Source organism: Paramormyrops kingsleyae, chromosome 11 (assembly GCF_048594095.1).
Source record: "Paramormyrops kingsleyae isolate MSU_618 chromosome 11, PKINGS_0.4, whole genome shotgun sequence".
NCBI lineage: Eukaryota > Metazoa > Chordata > Actinopteri > Osteoglossiformes > Mormyridae > Paramormyrops > Paramormyrops kingsleyae.
The window spans coordinates 23,838,778-23,866,543 of NC_132807.1; the positions used below are offsets into that span (position 1 = coordinate 23,838,778).

At 41.1% G+C, this 27,766-nt stretch overlaps 1 protein-coding gene across 11 annotated transcripts in view; it reads right to left on the reverse strand.

Moving 5' to 3' along the window:
- Positions 1 to 27,766, reverse strand: part of LOC111858227 (diacylglycerol kinase zeta-like) — an 85,717-nt gene that overhangs the window by 49,789 nt on the left and 8,162 nt on the right. Inside the window, exons 1-2 of one of the 11 annotated variants that reach the window (XM_072718281.1) lie at positions 21,686 to 21,853; positions 17,032 to 17,143 (exon numbers count right to left, since the gene is read on the reverse strand). The exons of 4 other annotated variants lie outside the window; for them this stretch is intronic. In XM_072718281.1, the coding sequence (XP_072574382.1) occupies positions 17,032 to 17,120 (89 nt within the window). In that variant the 5' untranslated portion in view covers positions 17,121 to 17,143; positions 21,686 to 21,853. Of the gene's footprint in view, positions 1 to 2,239; positions 2,380 to 13,303; positions 13,985 to 17,031; positions 17,144 to 21,685; positions 21,884 to 27,766 lie in introns of those variants that run through there. 6 more of the 11 variants (XM_023839802.2, XM_023839808.2, XM_023839809.2 and 3 more) reach the window with 6 other exon arrangements.

Consider the following 27,766-nt stretch of genomic DNA (forward strand, 5'->3'; position numbering starts at 1 on the left):
TTTGTTTACTTTGGCCTTTCGTACAGCATATGTTGACATTTTTCATTTGTTTTTAATCTGTTTTTTATTCTATTTTTTACTTTTATTCTATTTTTTATTTGATTAATTTTAGTCTATTTTATTTATTTGAATTTTTATGTACTTTAGATGTGATTTTAAGTTTATTTTTGGAATTTATTCTTATTCTGATACACTTGTAGCACTTTGGTCAACTTTGTTGTGTGAAAGTGCGTTATAAATAAAGTTGCCATTGCCATATGATAAATAAAACACTTTGATTGATCACAATGCTGCCTGAAGGCCATGCAGAGAGGACGGCGCGTCCATGGCAACCTGGGAGAGTGAAGGCGGGTTGCCAGGTAATAGCAGGTGTCTCTCAAGGCATGGCTGAATATCATTTAAAATATAATTTAAATACCTTTAACTTATTGAACAAAATCACTTCATTTTGAAAAACAGATTTCAATACTTTTGATACAAACGATATTTCTGGGGATCGAATCACAGAAAAAAATTACATTATACAGAATAGGCTGTTATTTTTCAGCTTTATCCCACCCAGAAAATAAGAAAAAACATTAGTAATTACAGCACAGCAAATATTTACATACTGCACCCAATTACTCAACGGAAATTAAATACTGATAGCCATTACACCTGCGATATACCTATCTAAGAAACTGCCATAAGAGGAAAGACATATATAGCCATGTAAACATAGGTAAAATTACATGGAAAACAGAAATTTCTACAGAAAAATCACGTAGTAATATGACTAAACTGTGCAATTTGCTTACCCACAAAGAAGTAACAAAAAAGCTGTTGTTACTATGAACGTAATAAACTTCAGAGAAAACACTTGATCAGAGGAAGCCAATATGCCCTGTGGCATTTCAGTCACGACCATCCCCCTGGAAAGTTTCAACTCTCCACACCTTGCTGAAAGGCATAACCTAACATTTGCAAAGAATGTGACAAGATGATCGTACAACTTTCACCCCGTGTAGTTAAAACCCAGCAGAAAACACAACAGCAGGGAGATAAAAGTGGACAGGAGACCGTGCCAGGTCCTGCTCTCCAGGCAGGAACGAGCCTCACATACTGTCGTCCTACCCGTGAGCAATTTCAGTCAAAGAAAAATCTGAATTGAAAAATTTGATTTCAAAACTTTAAAAAAAATTTCCACATGCAGAAAATATGACGCCAAGAAAGATAGCCAGCTGTAACAAAGTATTGCTCTGATTGAAAAGCTCTCCCCGTCATTTCACTTCTGATTATTTTTCCAAATTAGCTAAGTGTGCTCTGCCCAAGGTATCGCTGAGCTTCACTGCCAACAGCATTTTTCAGGTGTTTCATTAAAACAAATTGGTATCTCTAGCAAAAGAAAACACATTTGATCATTTAGCTAGCATGAGCTATCACGGAAATCAGATGATGTGGGAAACTGATGCTTTGACTTTCAGCAAACTCTCCAGGCTAAATACGTAACATGCCTGCACCTCCTGAACCACACCCAGTATAAAAGTACTCCTTTGAGAGGTATATATCGGAAAACAAAAACTTCCTGATCCAGTTTCAGCTATTCAAACTGTACACTAAAAGACAACTTCCTCCCAGCATGACAGGTGTCCATTTAATATCCCATTGTTTCACATTTGCAATAATCGGAGCTTTAAAAGGAGGACAGAGAAAAGTAGATTCAGAGTGTATTAACTGAAATCGGTAAATGTTAGGATATTTTATGACATATTCATCAGTAAAAATACAAAAAAAAATGTTATATGACCTGCCTACAGCATCTATATGACATATGGACCTATCACCCATATTTCAGGCAATGTACAAGCAGCAAGATGAACTTCTGCCAGGATATCCATTTATTATCGTTATGTTTCAAGGACCGAACAAACCTTGGTATTCACACGACAAGAACGCTTCTCTGCTACATTATATTATGCAAGCATAGAAGATTGGACAACTTCTAGAAGTTGTCCTAAACAGGTATCCTTAATTTCCCTTATATCCCTCCAAAAGTGTATACTGTCACAAACCAACATTTAAAATCTTATAAATAGCTGCTGTACTCGCTGTGACATATCACAGAATGTCAGACGTTACAAAATGTCAGAAGGTTGTCTAAAAAAACCTCAGAAGATACAGTACTGCATTCCACACTCATCAACGCACAACACAAAGCAGCCTCAACTACAAGAGAAAATGATTCTTAATGCCATACAACCTGAGAAATTCAGACAGTTCTTCCTAGAGCTTTCTGTATGTCCACTAAATTAGATGGAGCCTTGCAGACCTAGAGTGGAAAACGGGAAGCAGACTTGGAGAGATGGCAAGGAAGAGGAGGTGCTGTTTCAGTCCTTATTAAAATAACTCCTGAGCTGGCAACAGACTCCACTTCCTCTAGATAGGAGCAAAATGCAAATCTATGCTTGCACACACATACATGCGCACACAGACATATCACCAGGCTAAGTGTGTGCTGCAGATTAGCTGTAGCCTGTTTCAACTGTTAATGCTGTAGTTAACAAGTCACTACCTTCCAGGACCTAAGCATCAATGCAAATTTGCCCTTTTCAGGAAAATTCATTTCCAGCTAAAACATTAATGCTATCAGCAATACCTCCAACCCGAAATGGTTATGTCTTTAGTCTCCATGCCACTCAGCCTCCCAAAAAAATTCTTTATAAATTCAAAAACTTATAAAATCATCAGATAACTGGTAACCCAAAGCATGCCATCAATAACGTTACCACTGTTTTCACTGTAGTATATGAATTATATGGACGAGAGGGCAATATACCCAGAAATGGCTAGTTAGAAAATTCAACCAAATAGCCCTGATCTAATTACTCATCTCCTCTCTGTGTGAGAACAAAGGTGATTCACCCCAAAAGGAAATAGTATATAGGCTGCATTACAGAGTCTTATTGGTCACCAAATCCCCAAGCTCCCCAAAGCTAATGCTTTTTAAATACACTTTAAATCAGGTCAGATTTCTGATAAAGTGCTAACCAATTATAGCTCAGCTAAACTAGAGAAATCAGGTTTCTCTGAAGCCCTAAGAAGCTTATTATATGATAAATTAGAGTTAAATTACACTTTTTCAAAGCCTATAATGAAACTTTCAAATAGATTAATCTGCTGTATATCAGCAACTCAACAGTTAACATCAGAAGCTGTCAAGCAAAACTCAAAAAAAAAAATCAGATGATTCTCAGCTTGATATACTCAGTGTATATTAAACAAGTGCTGTATGTAGGACAAATGTACAGATATGCTTCAGACTGCGGCCTTTTTGAATGCGATAAGTGTACATACCCTATATGTGACATTTCAGCTTTCCCACAGAGAGCTTCAGATTGGACATACTTGTTATTGAGACTCAGCCAAGAATGATATGCTGATGAGAGGAGTGGTGAGAAAAGTGGGCATGTTAACACATCCACCTCTTTCCACTGCGAATGTGAGAGGCAGGACTGTACACCCCCACACAAGAACGCTGCATCTCAAAAATGTGCCACAGGAGTGTGTGATTCATCCAAATGGCATTTAGCATAACCCAGCTAACTGCTGACTGTGGACAAACTTCCCGTTTCCGTAAAAAAAAAAATAAAACACACACACACACAGGTTTGTAATGATATCTTTGTGGGGACTCTCCACTCATTTATATGGGGAAAACTCTAATCCCAGCATGACGGCCTTAACGCCTACCCAACCCTAACCTTAACCATAAGTAACCAAGCAAAATACGAGATTTTGGGGATTTTTTGTTTTTTGATTGCATTCACAGATCTTTGTGTGGACCTGAAAAATGGTCCCCGTAATGCAAAAATAATAGGTTTTTATTACATTGTGGGATACACACACACACACACACAAACACACACACACGTATGTGCTCACAGAAAATCTTGGGACACTTTCCTAATTCAGGAAAAATATTGCAATTTTTTGGTTTCATAACAAAAATCATTGCCTCATTAATGTGTTTACAGATATATCACAAACATATATAACAGAAGTTTTAAGTCATTTAAGTTATTCATTTCAAGCTGTAATAAACTTGCATTGACAAGCATCATTGTGTGCTTTTTAACTAATAACACCTTTGGGAGCCAAGGACTACAACTACAATTAATAGCAAATTGACAAGAACTGAACTGAATGAGCCAGTCAAAATAATGACAATAAAAATAAGCATTGCTTGTCAATGGGCTTTTGTTATGAAACCAATAAATCTGCAACATTATTACATTATTACAACATTATCCTAAGATGTTACGTGAGCACTGTATATATATAAAAAATTTACGAAACGGAGACATGAAATCAAACTACAATCTTACTGGTTAAAATGTATTAGATGTTCTTGAAAATATGCCTGATATTTTGTCTGTCATAGCAGAGATTTACTGTAATTATTCTTCAGCTATTATAGATTTGCAGCCCCAGAGAAGCCATTTGTAGTACCGTATCATTTCTCAAGAGTCACGATGTAAATTGCACCTTTAAAGGGACAGCTGAAAGTGTGGGTTTAAATCTGAAGTAGAGCTGAAGAATAATTCACCTCAACAAATCACCCATTGTATATGTGTCCTGTGATGGACTGGCAATCCATTTAAGTGTTTCCCAACCCGGTCCTCTGGGATCCCAGACAGTCCACGTTTTTGCTCCCTCCCAGCTCCCTTTCATCTATGGGTCCCTGAGGACTGGATTGGGAAGCACGGGTCTAAGGTGGAGACATTTCAATGTATGTATGGGCAATTCTGAGGTGTCAGATCGCTTAGTTGCATGTCATTGTACTTGGAGGAAACCATGCGAGACAGAAGCAGGGGTGTGACCCACTAAACCTCCCCAGATTTAGTTTTGCTAAGGCTAACTTGGTCTGGACTGGTGTCTTATCATTGCAAATGGGATCCTGCTATTATCAAAGGTAAAAAGGTACTACATTTAATTATTTATCTCATAACAACAATCTAAAAATATTGTACTGTTATTAAGGACTGATGTTAACTGCACTAATGTTACTAAAATTAATATAATAATAAAAATAACTGAGTAAGTACCCAGGGGTGCTCCAGAGATTTCCAAATGTAACTGCAGTATAGATTAATGTTTTTTATGCATTACATTTGATTATGCATTACATTAGAAATGTTCAGATTGTGAATATTAAAATTATGAAAAATAATGAATGAAATTATGTGGGATGAATGTTTTATTTTCTCTCTATTTTCCTGGACACCCACAACTCCAACATGTTATGGAATAAGTAATGTGTGAAAATTGAATAAAGTGAAAATAAATACCATATTACTTTTGCAGATACTTTAATCCTTGTTATCTTGCAATGACGTGATTTTGACGTCAGTAATTATTGATTTCACTGTGACCTTGTACTGGATAAGAGGTCATCAAAGATGGATGGCTAGATGATTCTTAACTGCGTATGAGCAAGTAGCATGTGTGTGGTCTGAATCAGCACTGCCCTCTATTGGCCAAACATGACTGTTTTTCATTAATACATAGTGCTCAGCTGAAAATCTTACACACACACACGTTGGCATATCTATGTAAATCCATTCATTTCTATGGAAAAACCCTAACCCCAGTCACAAGAACCTTAACCCCTACCCAGCCCTAAATTTACACATAAGTAATCAAACAAAATACAAGACTTTTGGGATTTGTAGTTTTTTGATTGCATTCGCAGATTTTTATTAAATGGATGTTGCCCAAATGGGGAGCTGAAAAATGCCCCCCAAAGTAAGGAAGTTTCAGGCTGTACCACACTTTGGTTAGTCATTTGGGAGTAAGTCGTTTGGTCAACTTTCACTTATTTAGGGCACAAGGGATCAAACATCACTTTCTTAATTATTTAAATTAAATAATTGCTTAAATTGAGACAGTCTGAATCTGAAAGCTTCGTAAATAACCCAGCCGTACAAAGGCATTAGAGAAATTAATTTATAAAGATGCCTGGAAGCATGTATGGCTTGGGAAATAATTAAGTTAATTATATAAGAGGTTTTATACATGCCAAACGGCTAACCATTTCCTCCTGGGAGTTGTGCCGTTGATGTTATATAATAATTGAGAGATATGTCGAATACTTAAGTACTAGATACCAGCCTCTAATAATAGCAACCTACAGGTGAATGAGTACAGCCTATTTTTAACTCCCGCTGTACCAACAAATAACTCACCTCTACCATAAAAGGAAGGAAATGTATAACATTTTTCAGCTATGCAAATTTCTGTCTGCAGATAAGTACTGGTGTTACGTCCTAGGCTATTGTGTGAAATACTACACCTTGTTACAGATATCATCCTTATTTTTATGAAAGATCTAACTTTTCCAAGTGAAGAGCAAGTGAAATGCTATAATACCTTATTTACTAGTGATGGGAAAAATATAGATTTTATGGTTAATCGTGATTCTGGTTTTGACGATTCGATGTCAATTCACAAAATCTCAAGATTGATCTAGTTAATTTATGCCTAATTTATGGCTTTGAAAATATTTTCAATGAATTAAGTTTAAATTTCATGCATTAGCGAATGTGTCTTAAATGTAGACTGAATAGAGTTGAAGTGTAATCCATTCGCACTTGGGAATCTAAATCAAATTGCATTGTGAGGTCAGGACCGATTTCCAGCCCTAAACAATCTTCCTCATATAAAAAGATTTTAATTTATGTTTTGGCACATAGCTTTAAGTTACAGTTCTTCTGAAACATAGCATGTGAGTTTTGAATTTGCCCATTTTTATTTCCAGATATTTTCAGTCAGAAGAAATGTTTGTGCTTTGAAAGAGGTTTAATTTGTTTTTAAGGAACTATACCTATATGTTCCTTTTGCTATACAAACCATTGGCCTTTCTTTAGTGGTTTACACTGTTTTTTTTATTTATTTGTAATCCATTTAGAGCTTTTTAAGCATTTCTCCAGATATGAAAACCTGCTATATAATATTTCATATCTAATTCCTATCGGACAGATATCGAATGGGATTAGAATCAGATTGAATCGAATCATCACTGTGTGAATCAGAATCGACTCGAACCAATCCATCTGTTCCAGTATCCAGCTCAATTGCTTACTACAGAATTCTTTATTAACATGAATGATGAGTAGTACAATTTCTTATTTGTCATGAGGCTCTTAACTGCTAAATATCTTTTCTTTTCCTTTACGTGACGTGCGTAATTATTTTTTGCTTAAGGGCACATGCATCATCATGTATCAAGTCCCTATGAAACTCAGAATGTACTTTTGTGAATCAGTCCAAATAGCACTTCCTGTTTTCACACTGCGTCCTTCTCACACTGCCTCATTGGCAGGAAATGATTTCCGCCCCAAAAACACAGGCCCCGCCTCATTTGACGGCTGAGCATTGCAAAGATAGTATTATGAGCAGTAGCTGCTTACAGTGACAAATTGGTTTAATTTTGCCTAATTGTGTTGATGTCGTGAGTCAGCTTAAGGATTACTCATATTCTTCGCCTGTTTGTTTTTCTGCAACGTTCCACTATGCATGCATCATTTCCTGTTCCACTCTGCATTCTGCTGATGCCCTTTCCTCTTCAATTTCCTCTATCCAATTAAGCTTGATAAAATCCTTGAAATAAATCCGGACAGTGAATGGTCATCACAGCTAAGTCCAACTCTGTGTGATGTTGTTGAAGGTTTGTTCCTGGTAAAGGCTAAAAAAAGAACTTTATTTTTTGGTTTATATATGCTGTAATTCTGAGGATTATTGACATTAGCTGGAGAAGTTCGACTGCATGAGAAAACAGACGGTACCAGTGGAATCAGCACTAGGAGCTGTCCAGACTGAAGATACCGCCAGGCCTAAATCCCTTTTTCCCTACAAGGACAGCCCACATACCCAACATGCAATCTTTACACATTTTACACTCTTCCCAGGAGTGGTGATCCTGCCAAAATCTCTAAGAACAAAGTATTAAAGTGACAATGTCACAAAGGACCTCAGTATAACTCCTGGGGATTTGTAGACCTCTCTCTGACAAGCAAAGCAGAAACAGCCACACACAAAAGAGTGCACACTCAAATTTCCAAGAACCACTGGTATGATCCTTAAGTTGCAGCCGAGAGATAAGGAAGGGAACCCAACTGTTTAACCCACAGGACTGACTGTAGGCCTTCTTACTACAGACAGGTAATGCAGTGCAGTGAAGGTCTGGACTTTGTGTACCAGACTTGTGCACCACTTGATGATTTCAAAGTTCTTCAAAGGCACTGCAGAGGCTTGTAGCAAGTAGACAGGACAAACCCGTCCCAATAAGGAAACCTGTGAAATCCACTACAGAAAGGGCCGGTGTGTATGCAGGTTTTCGCCACATTACTAATTAGATTACCAGTTAGAGGACTGATTGGCTGAAGAGTCCTCACACCTGGGTTTGAACAGCTGATCTAAAGGTTGTCCCAGAAACCTGTATACACACTGGCCCTTTGCGGATAAGATTGCCCATCCCTACACTGAATGCTACAAATTTCAATGGAACCAGAGACGTATACAGAAGCTATTTTCCGGACGCTGTTTTTCCAATCGCCAGTTATGTAGCCACACATGCAGCGGCACTCAGGTGCACTAGCGATGTTTGCTATTGATAACCATAGTTGAGTAACAATCTAATTCTTATACATGTAGCACTGAGATCAGGAAAATGAAATATGTGTAGTGTTTACATGGCCGTGGTGAAGGTGTCTGTTGCTATCAGCTTCCACATAAGGAAGCATGCTCCAGTTGTTGTCTAAGCCAGAGGTCACAGGAAATAGCTGTTTATAGAGCATGGTATAGTAGCAGCCAAACAGTCACGTTGGTGGTGTTCAACCAAACATGAAAACATATGAAATTCTGTAGCAACAAAAGCTTTGCGGCTGACTGACTTCTGGAAAGAACCATTTTGCTCCCCATAAGGTAGATTTTCTTTCAGAATTTACTATGCAAAAATGTTCTCACATGCCCACAGGAAAGTGTACACACACATACACACACTCACAAGAGATTCGTCAGCAATATCAGCATAACCTTTTAAATAACCTAATGGAACATCAGCTCATTTTCTGTGGTTGCGCACCGCAAAAAGCAATACATGCAAAATTGATTTCCTCCCCTTTTGAAATGATGGAGAGTGAAAGTGAGAGTCCATTTAACTGTAGAAGCCAGCGGCACTTTTCCGAGCGTTACTGGGCCAACCGGGACTGCAAATTGACACAATCATATAAAACCAGAAGTCTTAATGCCATTTCAATAAGAACGGCACAAAAAGAGTCATTGAAAATACATTTATAAATGTGATCCGAGCTCTGCCCATCATAAGAGAGCGGGAACCAAACATTTTCTGAACACTACTTACAACATTCTCCTGATGGGACACGGACGATGGATGAGAATACTTATTAAGGGCTATTTTAGCTTTTTAGGGGGGGGGGGGGCTGCAGCAGATGGGCCCAGTTTTAATGAGAGCACAAAGTGCCGACCATTAGCTAAACAGCCCAAGGCTTTAGCTCTCCGGGAGACAAGCAAGGCTAAAATCCAGGCCGACGATGCTATTGGATGATGCTATTGGTGTAGTTTTAATTGAGAAGAAATGCTGACTGCGACCAAAGTGGTTCTCTTCAAGGACTGGCACCCAACATTTGTGCATCGGGAATATCCGTGATCCCTGAAGTGAGGATGTTGCTTCCCTAACAGGGACTGATGTAGAAACCTGATCAACGTAGTAACTGGGCTTCAACAGTATGGAGTCTGATCACTGTTGCCATGAATACATCAAACAAAGCAACGAAGAAACAAGAGTCGCTTTGTATGTTTAAACCCAAGAAAATTCAAGTCAGACCAGTTCTGTTCTGAATGGAAACAGGTAATTGGCAGGTCTTCCATTCAGGAACTAGGTAGGACTGACAAACCGTGGCCCGTCAGCCTGGAGTGGCCATGTAGAGACTTCTGTCCAAACGGTTCATGGAACCCACATGGAACCGAGGACAGGAAGGGCAGGACACAGGACACAGGACATTAATCAAAGGATCAGTGAAAAAAAGGGCCGGGACAAATTAAACGACTCATATCACTGCATAGAAAAAAATAGCTATTCAAATAACAAACCACAAGCTGATAAATACAGCAATATAAGTTAATAAAAACAGTTTTATATTATTACTCTTTGTTCTCATTAATTCAAAGTAAACAATTACATTGAAAATACTTATGATTACTATATTACTAAAATTGCTCCCCTCCCCCCAAGCCAGCCTGAGATAAGAAGATTAAATAGGCGGACACAATTTCATCATTAATTATTAAATCACCTGCTACATCTTACCCAGGCTTCAACACTCACACATTAGTGGGAGGTAATTTAATGAGCTTGTTGCTATGGTTACCTATCAACCACCTAATACCTCCTTCAACTAGCTGGCCCACCACTGCAAATCAACCCGAGCGAGGCAGCGAGAGGCAGGGACGCCCAATGAGAGGCATGGTGAGCAGCCATATCGAGTCACACCTGGAAACCCCCCGTCAACATCTCTCGTTTCATAACTTGGCATAAGTTAAGGTTTCCTGTTATACCCTAAACCCCAGGGGGACCCAATACAAGTGTACAATTCAGAGTTCCGAGGGATTAAAAATTGCACAAATTATCTCTATGTACAAAAACAGTGTTGGCAGGAGAGTTCGTGGTGACGGGTCCCTTAAATTTGAGAGGCTGATTGTCGTAACTAAAATACCAGCCTGTCTAGGCTCACTGAGCTCAATATCACCCTCTTTGGGACACACTGACGACCTTGGGGGTTGGTGGCTATACAATGCGACTCTTTAATGGAGGCGATACGTGGGAACTGGCCTTCATCCATTCAGGGGTCTGCCTGGTTAAATTTCATCCATTTGACCTTGTTTTTCAATAGAGCCTTGAGTCAGATATGCAAAAATATGAATAGCACGTTTTAAGAATTAATTTAAATGACAACTTATGTAAAAGATCATCACCGTAGCACAAAGATCTTCAGGTAGCGCTTCCTTCATGAACATGAATGAATCTTCCCCTACCATCCTACCATCCTACCATTGCACATGAATGTGAGAGAAGGCAACTCTGATGTAGGAGTGTCTTTATTCTGCACCCAAAAATCGATTCTGGCGTAATCAGACGGATGCACTGGATCGCCACCTTAATATTAGATTCATCTCGAAGCATTGATGCCTCAGAGGTGAGTAATTCAAGTTCTGAAGAGTAAAAGTCCAGACCAAGATCTTGTTTCAACCAACCAGTTGAGCATAACGAGTCAGAGTACTCAACTGGTAGATTGAAACAACATCTTGGTCTGGATTTTTACTCTCTGGACCCGAACTACCCACCTTTGCGATGCTCCTTCACACCCCTATTGCAGGATGGTGTCATGTTCAGCTCTGTTTTCTGCAGTATCCTTACTATAATAGTGCTAATTACCTTTTATGTTCAGCTGCTCATGTAAAATGAGGCAATTTGCAGGGCAGGAGCTGCAAAGGAAGAGCCAGCAATGTTTGTATTACGGCACCACGGGGGTGCAAAAGCCCTGTGTAACACCCACTTTCATCACAGTGGGAAATGAAAGGGAAAGTCTCTATGTGAGTTTACAATGCATATACTTCTGCTTATTACATAAGTGGAGTGAAGGCAGGTCCAATTAATTTGCCGTTCGAGCCTCAGGTCTGTGCATAGTATGCCGGATTTGTCTTTCTGTCAGGCTAAATAAAAAGATAATAAAATACCCTACAACTTGTTAGAAGGAAAAAAAAAAACATTTCGATCTTGACATCTAGGCCTCAAGTCCAAATCCAGGCCATGTTTTCAGTTTTTCCAGGTAGTTACCACCATAATCACTGATTCTGATTGGCCAAAGGCTTCAGATCCTGGCTCACAGGTAAAGGAAGGCTGGAAAATCAGCAGTACTCAGCCCTTGAGGACAGAGATTTGAATTGCCATAACTTAGATTGTTATTTTTGTATGTCACAACTAATGTAATAAATCTGACAAAATGTAAGTCAAAGAAAATTGACTGAATATGTATGACTATCTACAACCTTAATCACCTTGTACTACTTGAGAAGAAAAAAGAAAGACAATTAGCATGATCCGGCATTTGACAGATACAGTTAGAAATGTCTAAGATACTAGAACAGGCATATTTGCCATAAGTGTAACAGTGAAATGTCAGAGACTGGTTTCCCAGCACATTCAATAATCACACACATGGTAAAAAAAAGGGGGTCATTAATACAGATGTCAGGAGGTCACATGGTCAGGGGGAGCAGGCAGCCACTCTACTACATGCAGCTCTAGATGTACAGTGGCTCCGTTTTGGGCCCAAAGCAGACAGGGCTGATGCATAAATATGACAGCTGACACTAATGAAGTAGGAGCGCCAGAGCATCAGAAAGACAACTTTTTTCCCACCAGTTAGCACATTTCAAACCCTATAATGCTTCTCAGCTCCTATAGAAATGTTTATATCAGTGTTACTGATAATGCTTATGGTGCTGGAAAATGATGATGCTGAACATCTCTCATTCACTCACTCACTCGCTCACTCATTCACTCCCACACACACAAACTCACGCGCACACACACACATTATTTCCTGCACCTCCGCCTTTTTCATCACACTTTCTACCAGCACTTGGGTTTCTCTTTTATCACAGAAAAATGCAAACAAACGAGGCCGTGAGATTTCGAGATTTTTCCATTCCGAGTTTCCAACGTTCCGGAAAGTCTCCCTAAGCCTCACGTCCTGCACTGCGGCCGGGACTGAGTGCTGCCACTCTGGACGGCAATCTGCGAACACCGATGCCGTCCGACACCGGGCTGAACGGGAGCCTCTGGCACGGCAGCTCTGCCCGTAAAGTAAACGAACAAAACCACTAAGAAAACAAGTCAAAGGACATGTTTAACAGCTCGCTGCAAGCCCAGACTTTGGAGTCTGCAAATGAGACGCTGTTACATACAGCTGCATATTTTTCTGACATTAAATCAGACTTATGAACTTCTCCACACCATAACTAAGGTATTTCAAGTATTTAGAATTGCACCCTCGTTCCAAGCATTCAGCGTCTGCAAGAGTTCATTCAACATTCTAAATGACTCAGCGTGGTCAGCCTCAGAACAGCGCCCCCTGCAGGTAAGACCACCTGTCGTGTTCACCTTGATGAATGAACTGGGTCACCATACTTGCAGATGATGGTCTAGAAGCTGAGGGTCTCACAGGGGGCCCCTCTCACTCACCTCCTACCAAAAAGCCGCAGTCCGGTGAAGGTCTTGGTGCTGTATCTGCGGATGGGAGCCTGGCGCTGACCGTCCAGGACGGAGGCGGCCAAGTCCGAATTGGAGGAGGATGCAGAGCTGGAGGTGGGGACGTCCTCAGCATCGCACAGGGGCTCCAGGCAGGAGCTGCCCCCTGCCCCCTCATCTCCCTGCGGCTCCATGATAACCCTCTGCCACCAAGTGTCTCAAACTGCCCTACAGACTCGCAGCAGGTCCTCAGAGTTACGACAACCTCATCTTGCAAGATGAGGCAAAAAATAAAGAAGCATTTTTTTTTTAAGTCTTTACCAGCAGCTAAACCACATAAAGGGAAAAAAAAAACAGAAAACAGTGCAGCCTTGCTATCTTCCAATGAGAAGCAGCCTCCTGAACTCCCTGCTACAGAGCCCTCCTACCTCTCTGTGCACACCAGGAAGTGGAGAGCTGCTGCAGTGCTCAAAACAAACTTCCCTGATCGGCTGGTGGGCGGCCGGTGCTGTGGGGCTACTCTGCCCCTCCCCACTCACTCTCCTCTCTGAGCGAAGCTCTTTCCCACTCTCCTTCTCATGCTTCCTCAGCTCGTTCGCCACTGGTCCTGCTTAACTCGCTTCTTAGCTGCCTTTCTATGGGACTGCAATGATTCAGGAAGTGTCAGCGCCTGAGAAGGCACTCACAGGACCCAAACATAGGTGTCTTCAGATGTGCCTTCTTCTCTTGCTACTTCATTAGTACTCTTTCTAAGTTTTCAGCTTATTTGATGGTTCTTCCTTAGCAACCCACATACTACGTTTATACTCATCTTCCTCTTTGTCTCGCTCTCTTGTCTTTTGTCTTTTCATCAAAGAACTCAGCCGCATGTTTGCTTGTTCCTATTAAAGAACAGCCTGAAGCAGAAGACAAAGTGCTGCCACCCATTGGTGGTGTCTGGAAAAGCAGAGGCTCAGAGTGCGTGAGCGCATGACCCACAATACGGAGGTTTGGATTTCATTTTGCCCAATCATGCTCAAGATATGTACGCAGGACGACTCATTTCTCACACCACATCTGGGGGGACACAACTGGAGTTTTGATGCTAGACAACAGGCTGGATAAGCTATGACAGAGATTTCAGAAAAATGTAATCAAAAAACATCTTTTGAAAACTAATGACATAATAATGAACCGTGAGACGTAAATGTATGAATCTTGATAAACCACAGACAATATAGTTTGAAAACAAACTTAATGGAGATCATTTTATGCACTAGTTTCTATATAATATAAATAGAGGTAAATGTAGCTTGTACTCTCTCAGGGACAGATAATTCCTATGATAAGAAACAAACGGCAAATTCTGTTACTTGCGTTTAAGATTTTTCCGGAGTCAAGCAGCACTAAAGCGTTCTGAAACACTGTGGTTGGTTGTCCAGCTATGGGGCTTTCCAACATGCAGCCACCCCCCCTTTAAACGAACTTGTTCAACAACTTTTACCGTCACCACCCCCCTCCCCCCAGCTAACACCACACCATGGTCATACTGGGCAGTAAGGGACCCCCCTGCCAAGGCCACTGACACAAAAAACGACGGCTGAAACTAACATGCACCCTTTTCTGTATCATTCCCACATACATTCATTCATCGTGCTGCAGTTTCCCAGAATGACTTTTTTAGGTAAAGTGCTCATACTTCAGCTGAAATCGAAAAGCCTGAACAGGGACTCAGACAGATACCCTCTGTTGGTCATTCAGTGAGGTGGGGGGGCACCGCTGGGGCGAAAGTGATGGAAGGTGAAGCGCCTTAACCGTTTTCCGTGGAACCCGATTTTCCGGAGTTGCACGCGAACCGTCTTTTATCACGCCTGGCTTCCCTTCCCACACACGGCTTACACAAAGCCGACTAGACGTGTAAACCGCCCCGGCGAGATGTGACAAGATGGGGCAATATCCAGCTGGGGAAGGGGAAAGAGGTATAGATTACTGCTGCAGTGTCCTATACATACTGACTGCAATATATGTATGGTTCTGGGTTTGGGCCTCACCATCTCTATTGTGGTGTATACCCACAGCATGCCTGGGGGGCAGTGTGTACCTGACTAAGATACACCTAGTCAATTATATTGCCCATGCGCAGTCCACAGGCACAGTCTTCGGGCTACACGCACACCGCCCGCAACCAACCCCCCATGATGAAATTTACATCACTTCCCCCCTTGTGCAACTGAAAGCGCACACGGAAAATATGAACTAGGATGCTAAGCCAATAATTAGAAGTTCAGGGTTGGCCAATTAAAAATCCCAGGGTTGGCCAAGTGATCTCACTGTTGGGATCCTTGGGCAAGTCCCAGTTGCTGCAGGCACTGGCTGACCCTGTGCGTGCATCACTTTGGATAATAATGTCAGCTAAATAAATGAAGACATCTACACTGACCTAAAGGATTATTAGGAACACCTGTTCAATTTCTCATTAATGCAATGGGCCGACTGATTCAAGCTGACAGAAGAGCAACTTTGACTGAAATAACCACTCGTTACAACCGAGGTATGCAGCAAAGCATTTGTGAAGCCACAACACGCACAACCTTGAGGCGGATGGGCTACAACAGCAGAAGACCCCACCGGGTACCACTCATCTCCACTACAAATAGGAAAAAGAGGCTACAATTTGCACGAGCTCACCAAAATTGGACAGTTGAAGACTGGAAAAATGTTGCCTGGTCTGATGAGTCTCGATTTCTGTTGAGACATTCAAATGGTAGAGTCAGAATTTGGCGTAAACAGAATGAGAACATGGATCCATCATGCCTTGTTACCACTGTGCAGGCTGCTGCTGGTGGTGTAATGGTGTGGGGGATGTTTTCTTGGCACACTTTAGGCCCCTTAGTGTCAATTGGGCATCATTTAAATGCTACGGCCTACCTGAGCATTGTTTCTGACCATGTCCATCCCTTTATGACCACCATGTACCCATCCTCTGATGGCTACTTCCAGCAGGATAATGCACCATGTCACAAAGCTCGAATCATTTCAAATTGGTTTCTTGAACATGACAATGAGTTCACTGTACTAAAATGGCCCCCACAGTCACCAGATATCAACCCAATAGAGCATTTTTGGGATGTGGTGGAACGGGAGCTTCGTGCCCTGGATGTGCATCCCACAAATCTCCATCAACTGCAAGATGCTATCCTATCAATATGGGCCAACATTTCTAAAGAATGCTTTCAGCACCTTGTTGAATCAATGCCACGTAGAATTAAGGCAGTTCTGAAGGCGAAAGGGGGTCAAACACCGTATTAGTATGGTGTTCCTAATAATCCTTTAGGTGAGTGTATATGCATGTATTATACTGTCACGGCATGGCTGTCTCACCTAGGAATGTACTTAATTTCATTGCATTCTTTCGTCAGTCTGGCAAGTTACTGAGCCAATTTACAGACGTATACATGGACGGCGCTCTCTTTTACAAGTCAATGGACCTGTTTGTCCTAATCCCCACTCATGTAGGCGATTTGAACAAATGGTTGCTACTATTTAAAAGTGAAGTCACAAAAGCATGATTTGAAACATTCTGCCCTTGACAATTCAAGGGGGGCATTGAAACCAAGGATTCCTGCTGCAGATGCTACAGCAGGTGTTATTGGAAACTGAAGCAGATCTGGTTTCTAGGAAAAGGAAGCTTGCCCCTCCCATTATAGCCATTCACCTTTGGCCATTGTTGCGTCACAACTCACTCTTTGTGCTTTTCTTGAGTGACAGACCTTGCAGACTTGCCAGTTCGCTGTGGTGTCCTTATAACCCAACCGGCCGAGAAACTTCTCATTCCATTTCACGACATTGCAATGCCTGCCGAGAAAAGGAAATTCTGCTATACCAAGGCAAGTGGAGTGTGACTGAAGGTTAAGGGGGGGGGAACATGCTGCTTTGCAATGGCAGTCTGTACCTGCATGATAGCATAGGGTTTAGGGAGGGCCAGGGACTGAACAGGACTTGTGTTTGAGGCAAGGGCAGGGTCTGTCTTAGAAATATATGTTAAATTACACCTCTATGTTTGTATTGCTCTACGCAATACAAGCATGCCTGAATGGGTATTCCACTGGAGAAGGTAGAAAACATTCCTCAATCCTCTCATTCTTCCTAAAAGTGTGATTATCTCTATGCTGCTGATAGGTTTAGATCACGGTCTATTTTTACAGGCACAAGACCATTAAAGCCACAGAACACAAGGGTTCTAGCTGTACCGTGTCCCTTTCAAAATCTAGCCAGTCACCTCAAGTCACAGGCTACCATCATTATAAAATCTTCTACATTTATTTATAAGCTATGCTCAACTGAAAAGATAAGAGCAGGGCCCTTAAACCTGAAATCTGAAAAATCACCGTTTTCCTGTTTAGCTTAAACACGAATATCTCTGTGCTTACCGTTTTATTTATGGTGTCTTTGGCTTACACTTTGCGCTCCGGGGTCAATGATATGGGTATAATAGCACATTTATACAGCTGCATACACACGGTGCAGAATGCAAATCGTTTCCTAAGACAAATAATGCGTAGACAAGCATTTAATTTGCGTACTTCTGAGAGTGTTTGGGGCTGCCTGAGCAACTACACGGAATACCTCCACTCCGACGAGCAGTGTAGTTCTGATTTTCCAGTTAGGCAGGAAATTACATCACAACTAATACAAAATGCAGAATTATAGTTCGCCCACAAACCCACTTTCTTCTTCCTGCTAATCTTCTATTTGCCGAACTTTCTTTTTTTTTCACCTCCATTCTGAGTCAAGGTTGTTATTTTCCCCATATAGAACCAGTTGAATATCATGTAACTGAATATCGTGCATAGGCCTAAATACCAGATGACGTATTTGCTTTCAGGCTTAGCATATGTGTATAACACTTTTTACATTTTATCATTTTAATTTATTTAGCATTTCCACTTATTTTATTTCGCAGTTGCTTTTGTCCAGTGACAGACAACTGAAACAAAAAGCACATTACAACCACGGTAAGACTTTACTTGAGGTGGCACGTACATTACAGTAATGTTAGTTACGTATTGATCACATGATCGTTCATCAGTTCATGTACTTAATTCATGCAGTTATCTATATTTATTTATGATTTGTACTTCAGTAGTAACTTAATTACTAAGTTACTTGTGCCCCATCAAGTAAAGCGTTACCACAAACATTTTGCAGTCACTTGTCCGAATATAATGCTCCACAATGCTTCTAGTACGTAAGGATGCACTGTATTAATTTTCAGCATGTTTGATGCATTTTTTTGTTTGTGTTTGTGTCACCTTGGAGAAGAGAGTCTGCCAGATATGTTTGTGCACAGCATTGTCTCCTGGAGGTGAGATTATTCTGATTCGTAAGTTTTAAAATAGGGTTGATGTCACCCATTACTGCATAATGCTTTACTACACTTTTACGATAGTTTACAGTATAAAGTTGAAGTCGGATTTATTCATCGAATTTGCCCCGTAATTATAGTTATTTTCCTATTGCTTTTTACTGTTCGTGATCTTTGGCTAGAATGCGATGTTCCAAAAATGTAATTACGTTTTGAACGTGATCTTTTTGGCACAGCAGAGCAACACAAATAACAGAACACTATGTACCTGACATGCATATAAGGTCATATAAACAGGAAATGTATATGTAAAGTGTAAAAAACGCAAAGTGTAAGCCAAAGACACTGTAAATAAAACGGTAAACACAGAAATATTCGTGTTCTAAACGAAACAGGAAAACGGTGCTTAGCGACAATGCAGCTTCTGTCTCCACCTTGTGGATAAAATCCTATTGAACGGTTAACCATGATTTATAAAAATGACGCACATAAACTGAAACAATCGGTATACGAGTCCAATATTGAAATTCAGCCATTAAAGTTGAACAGCTTATTATTGAAATTAATTCATCGTTTGTGATTTATACCTTTTTCCCAGTACGGGACAAAATAACATTTTAGAAAGCGTGGGCATCATTAGGTCCGATCAATTGGGCCTATAACCCCGAATATTTTAGCCTCAATGCCAATCTTCTTTCCTTCCATCAGGTAGGAAAGCCTCAGGTACACTGACTTTCTCAGCTAGAAACCCCCCCGTTAGAAACCATCTTTTTCAATAACATTCCGTCTACAGCATCTTCCAACTGCTCATGCTGGTAGGGCTCACTGCCGTAAATGGAAGTATCTGATTTCCCCCATTAACTGTGTATTTATCACACTGACTGGGTTCAGATCTGTAGAAAAAAATGTAACAGAGTGAACACAATTTAAAATTTTTCAGTTATTATTCAATTGATGTAAGGAAGACCCAAGTGAAAACCCCCCCATCCCCTTAGTTTGTGTCACATGTGTAAAGAAACACACCCAAAGGCTACATTGCAACCACTTTAAGTTCCAACTGTATTAATTTAACAGGTGTGGCATTCTTATGTCATGAATCCATGACATCAGTGTGATTTAAAAAGAAACACTTATGATGGTGTGTGAATTATGTAACTAATACTGCTGCATAACTGACTACAAGTCACTCATTGACCCAGTTACCCAGATTTAACTGATAATTAGATTCAGCGGATTGAAGACTGCCAGCTTTGACAGCAGCCAGGCCTGTTGAATCTGGACATCACTCATACTAAACCTAACCATTAGAGGGAAGTAGCTGTCACACCATATCTACAATTTGCTATGATCAAAGAACATCCCAGAAATGAAGGAAAAAAACGTCATAGAAATGCATCACTCCTGAAATGGTTACAAAGCCATTTCCAAGGCTCTGGAAGCGGAGAGCACTGGGAACAGTGAGTCTTTGAAGGGGTCGCTGGCCTGCCAATATTTCTGCAAGTGTGCCGTCACAACTCATGAAGGAGGTCATAAAATATCCCAGAAGAATGGCCACAGAACTGCAGGTTTCTCTAGCCTCAGATAAGGTCGCAGAAACCACCCCTCTGAAGAGCAGATTTGGTAAAATCGCTGCTAACTTCAAAGAAAACCCCAAGTCCTATTATGCCTGGAATATAACAAGTTAAGCACTTCAAGTTAATAACATACCAATAGGCAAACATAGCGGTGGCAGTGGGATGGTGTTTTGCTGCCTTGGGACCTGGATGAATATCGGCCGTAGGGGAAATGGCTGGTAATCTGTCTGTATGCTAAAGCTGAAGTGTAACTGACTTATTCAGCAAGAAGGCGAAGGCGAGTCCACATTTGAATGGCCAAAAATAAATGAGCAACTCATTTCAATAAGCTACCAAGGTGTATGAATAAAATCCTTTTTTCAAATAGCTGGCTAAAATTCCATCCATCCATCCATCCATTACCATCCGCTTATCCGGGGTTCGGGTCGCTGGGGTAGCAACTTCAGGAGAGATACCCAGACCTCCCTCTCCCCAGCTACCTCTACCAGCTCCTCAGGGGGGATGCCGAGGTGTTCCCAGGCCAGCGGAGAGATGTAATCCCTCCAGCGTGTCCTGGGTCTGCCCCGGGGCCTCCTCCCTGTAGGACATGCATGGAAAACCTCTCCGGATAGCCGCCCAGGAGGCATCCGCACCGGATGTCCAAACCACCTCAACTGGCTCCTTTCGACGTGAAGAAGCAGCAGTTCTACTCTGAGACTCTCCCGGATATCCGAACTTCTCACCTTATCTCTGAGGGAGAGCCCAGACGCCCTGCGGAGAAACCTCATTTCGGCCGCCTGTATCCGTGATCTCATTCTTTTGGGCATTACCCATAGCTCATGACCATAAGTGAGGGTAGGGACAAAGATGGACCAATAGAGCGAGAGCTTTGTTTTCCGGCTCAGGTCTTTCTTAGTCACGACTGCAGACCGCTCCGATCCGTCTGTCCAGCTCTCGATCTCGCCTACTCTCACTAGAATTCCTCTATTATGAAAAAAGGAATGTAGCGAAGGTTTCTCTGCAGTTTTTAGCTGCTAAGGGTGGTTATAAACTTGTTAACTTGTTAATGATGCGGGTCAAACGAATATTGGATAATTCTATTCATTAGATAAAGGATTCTTTTCCTAAGTGTTACATTTACTCAGGTTCCTATTGTCTAAAACATTTTATCTAAAGATGTGAAACCATGCAGTGTGACAAACATGTAATAATAGAGGAAATCAGTAAGTAAATACTTTTCCACAGCACTGTAATTTGGTGACAACTCCTAAAATAGGGTTTAAAAAAAAAATCTAAATTTCCACCCAGTTCAGTAAACGTTACACAAAGCTATCGGTTTACAAAAAAAAACTCATTTCAAATAGTTGACAAGCACTTTAAAAACTAAAATGAAGCCACTGGTCTTTGGAGTAAATAGTGTCCGGATCACCATTTACTGAGCAGGGAAGCCTGTTAGCAGCATGCTCACTGCTCACCTACCTGCATGGACTGCAGGCCGGAGGGGTGGGAGGAACATCCCACGTCTGCCGGTGGCCCCACATCCTCACTCAGTTCCACCCCACTCCTCAACTGATCAGCATGTTCGCGAAGCTCATTCTCCCCGATGAGACAACTCCAAGGGTACAGGAAGCAGCAATGAGCAGTTAGAGTAATGACTACTCTACCACCAGACCGCTGCGTTAACTTTCCTTTCGGTTCCTGTTTTAAGACTTCCTCCGCAGACAACAGTCAGTCAGGAAACCAAAGTCCTTCACACAAGAAAGCAAAAAAAAAAAATCAAAGAACGAGCATATCTTCCTACAAGTGCTGCAGTTTTGTGTTTTAATTCAGAAAAAGTACCGTGACGTCTTCAGTAAATGTGCCAAGCGCAGGATCTTCACCTTAACATGAGGGATCGTTACTTCCTGCTTCCTACACATTCAAGACCTGATCGATGCACAATATAGAGCCAAGTCACACTAAGAAACTGTCAATAGCAGAGGGGGAACCGATGGCCAGCCTCAGGACAGTTCTGTTGTGTGTTTCTAACCTGACACGCTTTTGCTCAAGGAGTCCAGCAAAGGCCAGACAGATCAAGCTCGTGCAACTGCAACACTTGGTGCGCTAATGCCACAAAACACAAGTGTGATTATCTCAATTACACATATCTGCAAATGTCGACGTCTGTCTTATGAGGCTGAGCAGAGCAGACTGTAGAATGTATAACTAAATAAAACAGTGCAAAATCCTTACACTTCTTGCTGAAAAACCACAATGGAAACTCACTCATATAATGCAAACTTATTCTTCAGCCAAGTAGCTCGCAGCTCCAATGTCCACGTAATAATGATAAAATAATGTTCTGCAGCCATATCAGCAAGTAGCTACCAGGGCCTGCAAACCCAGCTGTGTGACAGACATTTTTCATCAAACTGTCTGCTCATAATCTGACCAAGTTCCTTTCTAACGTTGATAGTTGGCCAGTTATTGTGGTGTGACATTTAACTGCATGCAATTTAAAGGCCTTCTGACATAGTTTGACTGGTCCTGAAGCTTTCCTTCTTCATTTAAAACACTCTTGTATCTGCAAAATGAACAATCACACATGACATCTTCAGAAGTAGAGAGAGTTTTATGGTCACCTTAAATCCTACACAGTAGCATTGGTTTAGTACATTTCTCACTGCTGATCAAACTGTTCCATAAGTGAAATTATTGAAATTCCTGCCATTCTAATTGACTCTCTCCTAGCTTCACTGATTTAAATAATAAGGGGCAAATCCCAAATCAGATGCTTGTAGCAATGGACATAAGCATATGAAACAAACCTTGGGGTGATTACACCATAGGACCCCAGAGCAAGGCTAAACCCAATTACTCCAGGGACTGTCTGAATTGTAAGTCACTTTGCATAACACATCTGTTAAATAAATTAAATGTAATTGAAGCTAGGCAGTGGTTACCATTCTTTAACATATTAGTACACGCTCATTAATGAAAATCTGATTATATTTTAACCAATATGAAAACACAAGGAGAAACACAATGACACCATGGGTAGCACAATTGCCTCACACTTTCAAGGTGTTACTTCTCTTTGTGGGTTAGAATCAAACAACCATTGGGTGTGTGTGGAGTTGGCATGGTCTCCTTGGAGACTGGATTGAAAAACACTGGGTTAACCAATGTCACAATCACCCACGCCGTATGACAGTATGAGCATCGTGATAGATTGGCATCCACAGGTGGAAAGTTCAGGTTCAGAAAGTACAAAATCCAGACCAAGGTTTTGTTTCAACTAACCAGCTGCCTGTGCAGATCAATAAACCAGGAGCTGCTTCAGCATGTCATTGACAAAAATGCACTCTGCTAATATACAGTATATATACAGCACGATACCCCCCAAAGCAGGTCACAGTCCAAATGTAACTCTCTATGGATGTGTAATACATGGTCAGATGAAGCTCACAGCCACTTTTCCATCATACATTTTCTATTATCTTTCCATTATCATACAGCCACAAACTTAAAATCTGGAATGGCTGAGAATAGCCTAAGGCTAGCTCCGGTCTGTGCTCCTCTGATTGGCTGAAGAATCGTCAAACCACTTTCATGCCTCTATGTGCACTTTTTTTGCCTAGTTAGTGTCCAATCCAAAGTTACAACAATCCCTTCTCTAGAATGTAGGGAGAGCTATCCCGAGTCTGCTTCCCCATGAAACCAAGTGACCAGCGGCCACGATACTAGGGTAACCACAGAAGAGACTAGCGTGAAGCTGGTAATCATCACATGACCAACAGTGGTGATCATTTACATTATTATCGCAATGACATCAGGATGCATTTAGCACACTGAAGTAAAAACCAAAACATAAATAAAGATTCAACCACTGATTATCTCTCTTTTCTCCTGAAGATTTTATATTGTAGTTTATTTGACATCTATTCTATCTTTTATATTTTGTTTGTTTAATTTTTGTTTGTGATAGATGAGTTTTTTCATCTTGTTATATAGTATCCAATGGTGTCTCTCTCCATCCTTGCAGTTGTAGCAGAAGCAATTTCCCTGCAGGATCAATAAAGTGTTTTTCCGATTTTGATGTTTTTGCTCTCGATATTTCTTAAACTTTGACATTTTGAGGGCATTGCTAAGTCCATATCTGTCAAAAATGACAAATGAATGCATGAATTACTATCGTCAGCCTTCTGACAGTGGCCAAATATATTCAGTTATCGGCCTCTATTAGGTGCCTGCAGGCATATCAAACGTTTTTGTACCTTTCGCAAATCAGTCAAGACGTCTTATTCGAAGTACATGACGCAAAAATGATCTCAACCAGAAAGCATAATCTTAAGACGTGTTGGACAAGGGCGTGGCTTTCGCGGTACGAATGGGCCGGGTTGGATGTGGACGGGGTTGGATGTCCAACCCCGCCCTCCTGCAGGCTGCAGCCAGACATACTTGAAGAAATTAGCCGTGGTAGATAAAGATCCTGACTTGTCGCACGCAATCACAATGTAGCGAGTAACGGTAAGCGTCCGTTCAAATGTAGTGGAGTAAAGAGTACATATATTCAGTCACAAATGTAGTGGAGTAGAGAGTAAAAGTTGCTTATATTTTTGATACTCAGTACAAGTACAAAGTAGCCAAAAAAATACTTAAGTACAGTAACGAAGTCCATTTACTCAAGTACTTTACACCACTGTTTAATTCACAGCTTTTGTGTGTGTATATATCATACTGTCTAGGATCTGGATTTTCAGTATTATTACTAACCTCAATGGCAATACCTTTTTATATTAAATGTACAGGAACATGTAGCATGAAATTAACATTAAATGAAATGCCTGAATTTTAAAGTTAGAAGCCCAAAGCAGAGGGGGCATACTAACAATGTGGGAAACTGATAGTGAACAGACCTCTAGTCCTCCCCAGTTAATAATTTATAGCCTGGTTTTAAAGGATTATTTCTGCATGAGAACTCAAAGCCCTTCGTAGTTTCTCAGACTTGGATTAAGCCTAGTCTTGTACTACACTCAGTGGTTGCTCTCTTTTTATTTTGGTTTCGTTATTAGGAGTTACACTCAATACCCTTGAGCCTCTGAGCTTTTCTCTTCTTTCTTTTTTCCTGTTTCTCAACTTCCTCATGAAGGAATGACTTTGCGCAGTCCGGTTGCCTCTCTTTGGTATCTCAAAAGCATCCACTGTGTAGATCAGAGGCACAGGGGTCCTGCACACATTCCCCCATGAATGGTCTTCGCCCGCAGTGTGTCCTTATTGCGGAGGGGAATCCTTTAATCCCGGATGGGATGCCCAGCCCATTACATAGTGTACACGGCCACAATCGTACACGGTTGGTAATACTGAACTACATGCGGAGTACCCCCTAGGACCCCCACAGACGATAGGGGAGATCATGCTAACTCCACATGCAGGGGGCAAGATTTAAACTCCCAAAGTGGGCTGTAGGAAGCAGCAGCACCCACTGAGCCACTGCAGAGGCCATGTGATGTATGGGTGAACGGTGAAAGGGCCATTCCACTATAACTCAGCAGCACAAAAACAGTCAAAATAATTCAAAGCAAGCTGATGTAACAGCAAGTAATCATGAAGCGGAATACTACTGAAAATTCTTGGTGAGACCGTTGGGAGAGATATTTTTTTTTATGTCTTGAAATGGCACTCCTGCCCTCTTTAATCCAGTACTCAAGCAAGGCTGGACAAAGGAACGCATGTGAACTACATTACATGAATCTCATTTTAAATAAACTGATTCATAGCTGTTGACTGTAGATTATATTAGATGTTCTGGATATAAATAAGTTTTGATCATAGGAGTGATCCAACTCCGGCTGTATGTGTGTGTAACAGACCCCACTCCGAGCTGCAGTCAATGAAGAACATCTTTCAGAAGAGATGCATGACAGTCTGTTGTCTTTGCAGATAAACTTGGGTCTTGAAAGGAAGTGTCCGACTTATCTTTCTCACTATGAACTTTGTTGTTAAAAAAAAAATGTCCGTGGCTAAATATGTTAGTGTGTGGGTTGCTGAGGTCCTGCACAGGCAGCGCCTGAAGCTGCTGCTGCGCAGATGCAGAAGACTTTACATGAAGTGCTTTCTGGTTTAAAAAAAAAACAAATAAAAAAACTTGCACTGTTACTGAAAAATATTCATGGTGGTGCTTCAAAAGCACGATTGACCAGCAGCTATGAGGCTCTGACGGACTCTGCATGCTGCAGCAAGCCCAGGGGCTTGTGGGCGTCAATCGTGAATCAATATCCTGTAGCTGGAGGTTTCAAATCAATATGTCCGCAGATGTGGTAAATAACGAACTGTGACCAGCAGCAGTGTTTATCACCATTCAAACGATGCGTCTGCATGGGGGCCCTGAAGTTTGGGGACCCCTACTGGCCACAAACAGCCACTACACAAAATATTAATTATGCTCAAGAGGTAGCCAAAGCAGCACGTTGTGTTACGCAGCTAGCTGGCAACAACGTTCTGACTCTGTTCACTAGCTATTTCTTTATACATTGGGGGGGGGGGAGCTGTTTGAGTGGGGGGGGGGGCTGTTTGAGTGGGCCTCAAGAAACAATTCCAACCCTGACTGTGACAGTAAAACATGCAGCTGTAAATTGCTATGTTGAAAAAGTTTTAATACTGTTAATCAATGTTGCCTTTTGCAATAATAATTTGCAATAATACTACAATAACACTGATAATTGTTATCATTCAAACTCACTGTGCTACCAAGTATTTAAATAAACATATGTATCTACTTTACCATAACTGAAAGATAAAAATACACGAAGGAAATGTGATTGTCACACCTATTTCAATTAACCAGCACAAAATCCCTCTAGAATGAGGCTTGTAATTAAGCGTAAAAAGGAAATCTAGTATTTCAAGCTCTCTTTGAAATACAGTCAGGGTACAAAGGAACAATATTTATTTCAGACTTTCAATTACTTGAAAATATCTTGCTTAAAATACATTTTGCGTTTCATTTCGCATTTAATTCTGAGTCTGCCGTGTCCGCAGAGCCAGCAGGGTGTGAATGGATTGATTCTATCCTGTTCAAATTTTCCATCCAGATCATCAGAAAACCAGAAACCCAAATCACTAGTCAGCTTTCAGAGATACAACTACAATCTGAAGAGATCACGTTACAAAAATTTTGTTCACATGTAACAAATTAAATTGCATTAATCTGTAAAGTAAAGATGTCCTCTACAGCATCTGGTGATGGAAAGCTGGATCCCATGCATACTGTATGCAGTTTCTGTAAAAGTTTTCGAAAGACATCATTCATCACACAACAGCCCTCAGAATTTCAGTTTAAAATAACCTTCATTTTGCATTAGTCTGTAACATCATTTGCATGTACATCGTCCGTCCTGCTCTTTTCGCATGTATAAACTGATAGTTTGAGTGTAAATGCTGTAAAACAGCTCAATCGCAGTCCAGAAGAGCACATGGGCCCTTTGTCCACCCACGGTTCATGGTCTCTCCCAATCAGGTTTTCAGCAAGACAAGGTCGACCCATACCCACTGGGCCTGAAAAACTCAGTTCAAAAATAC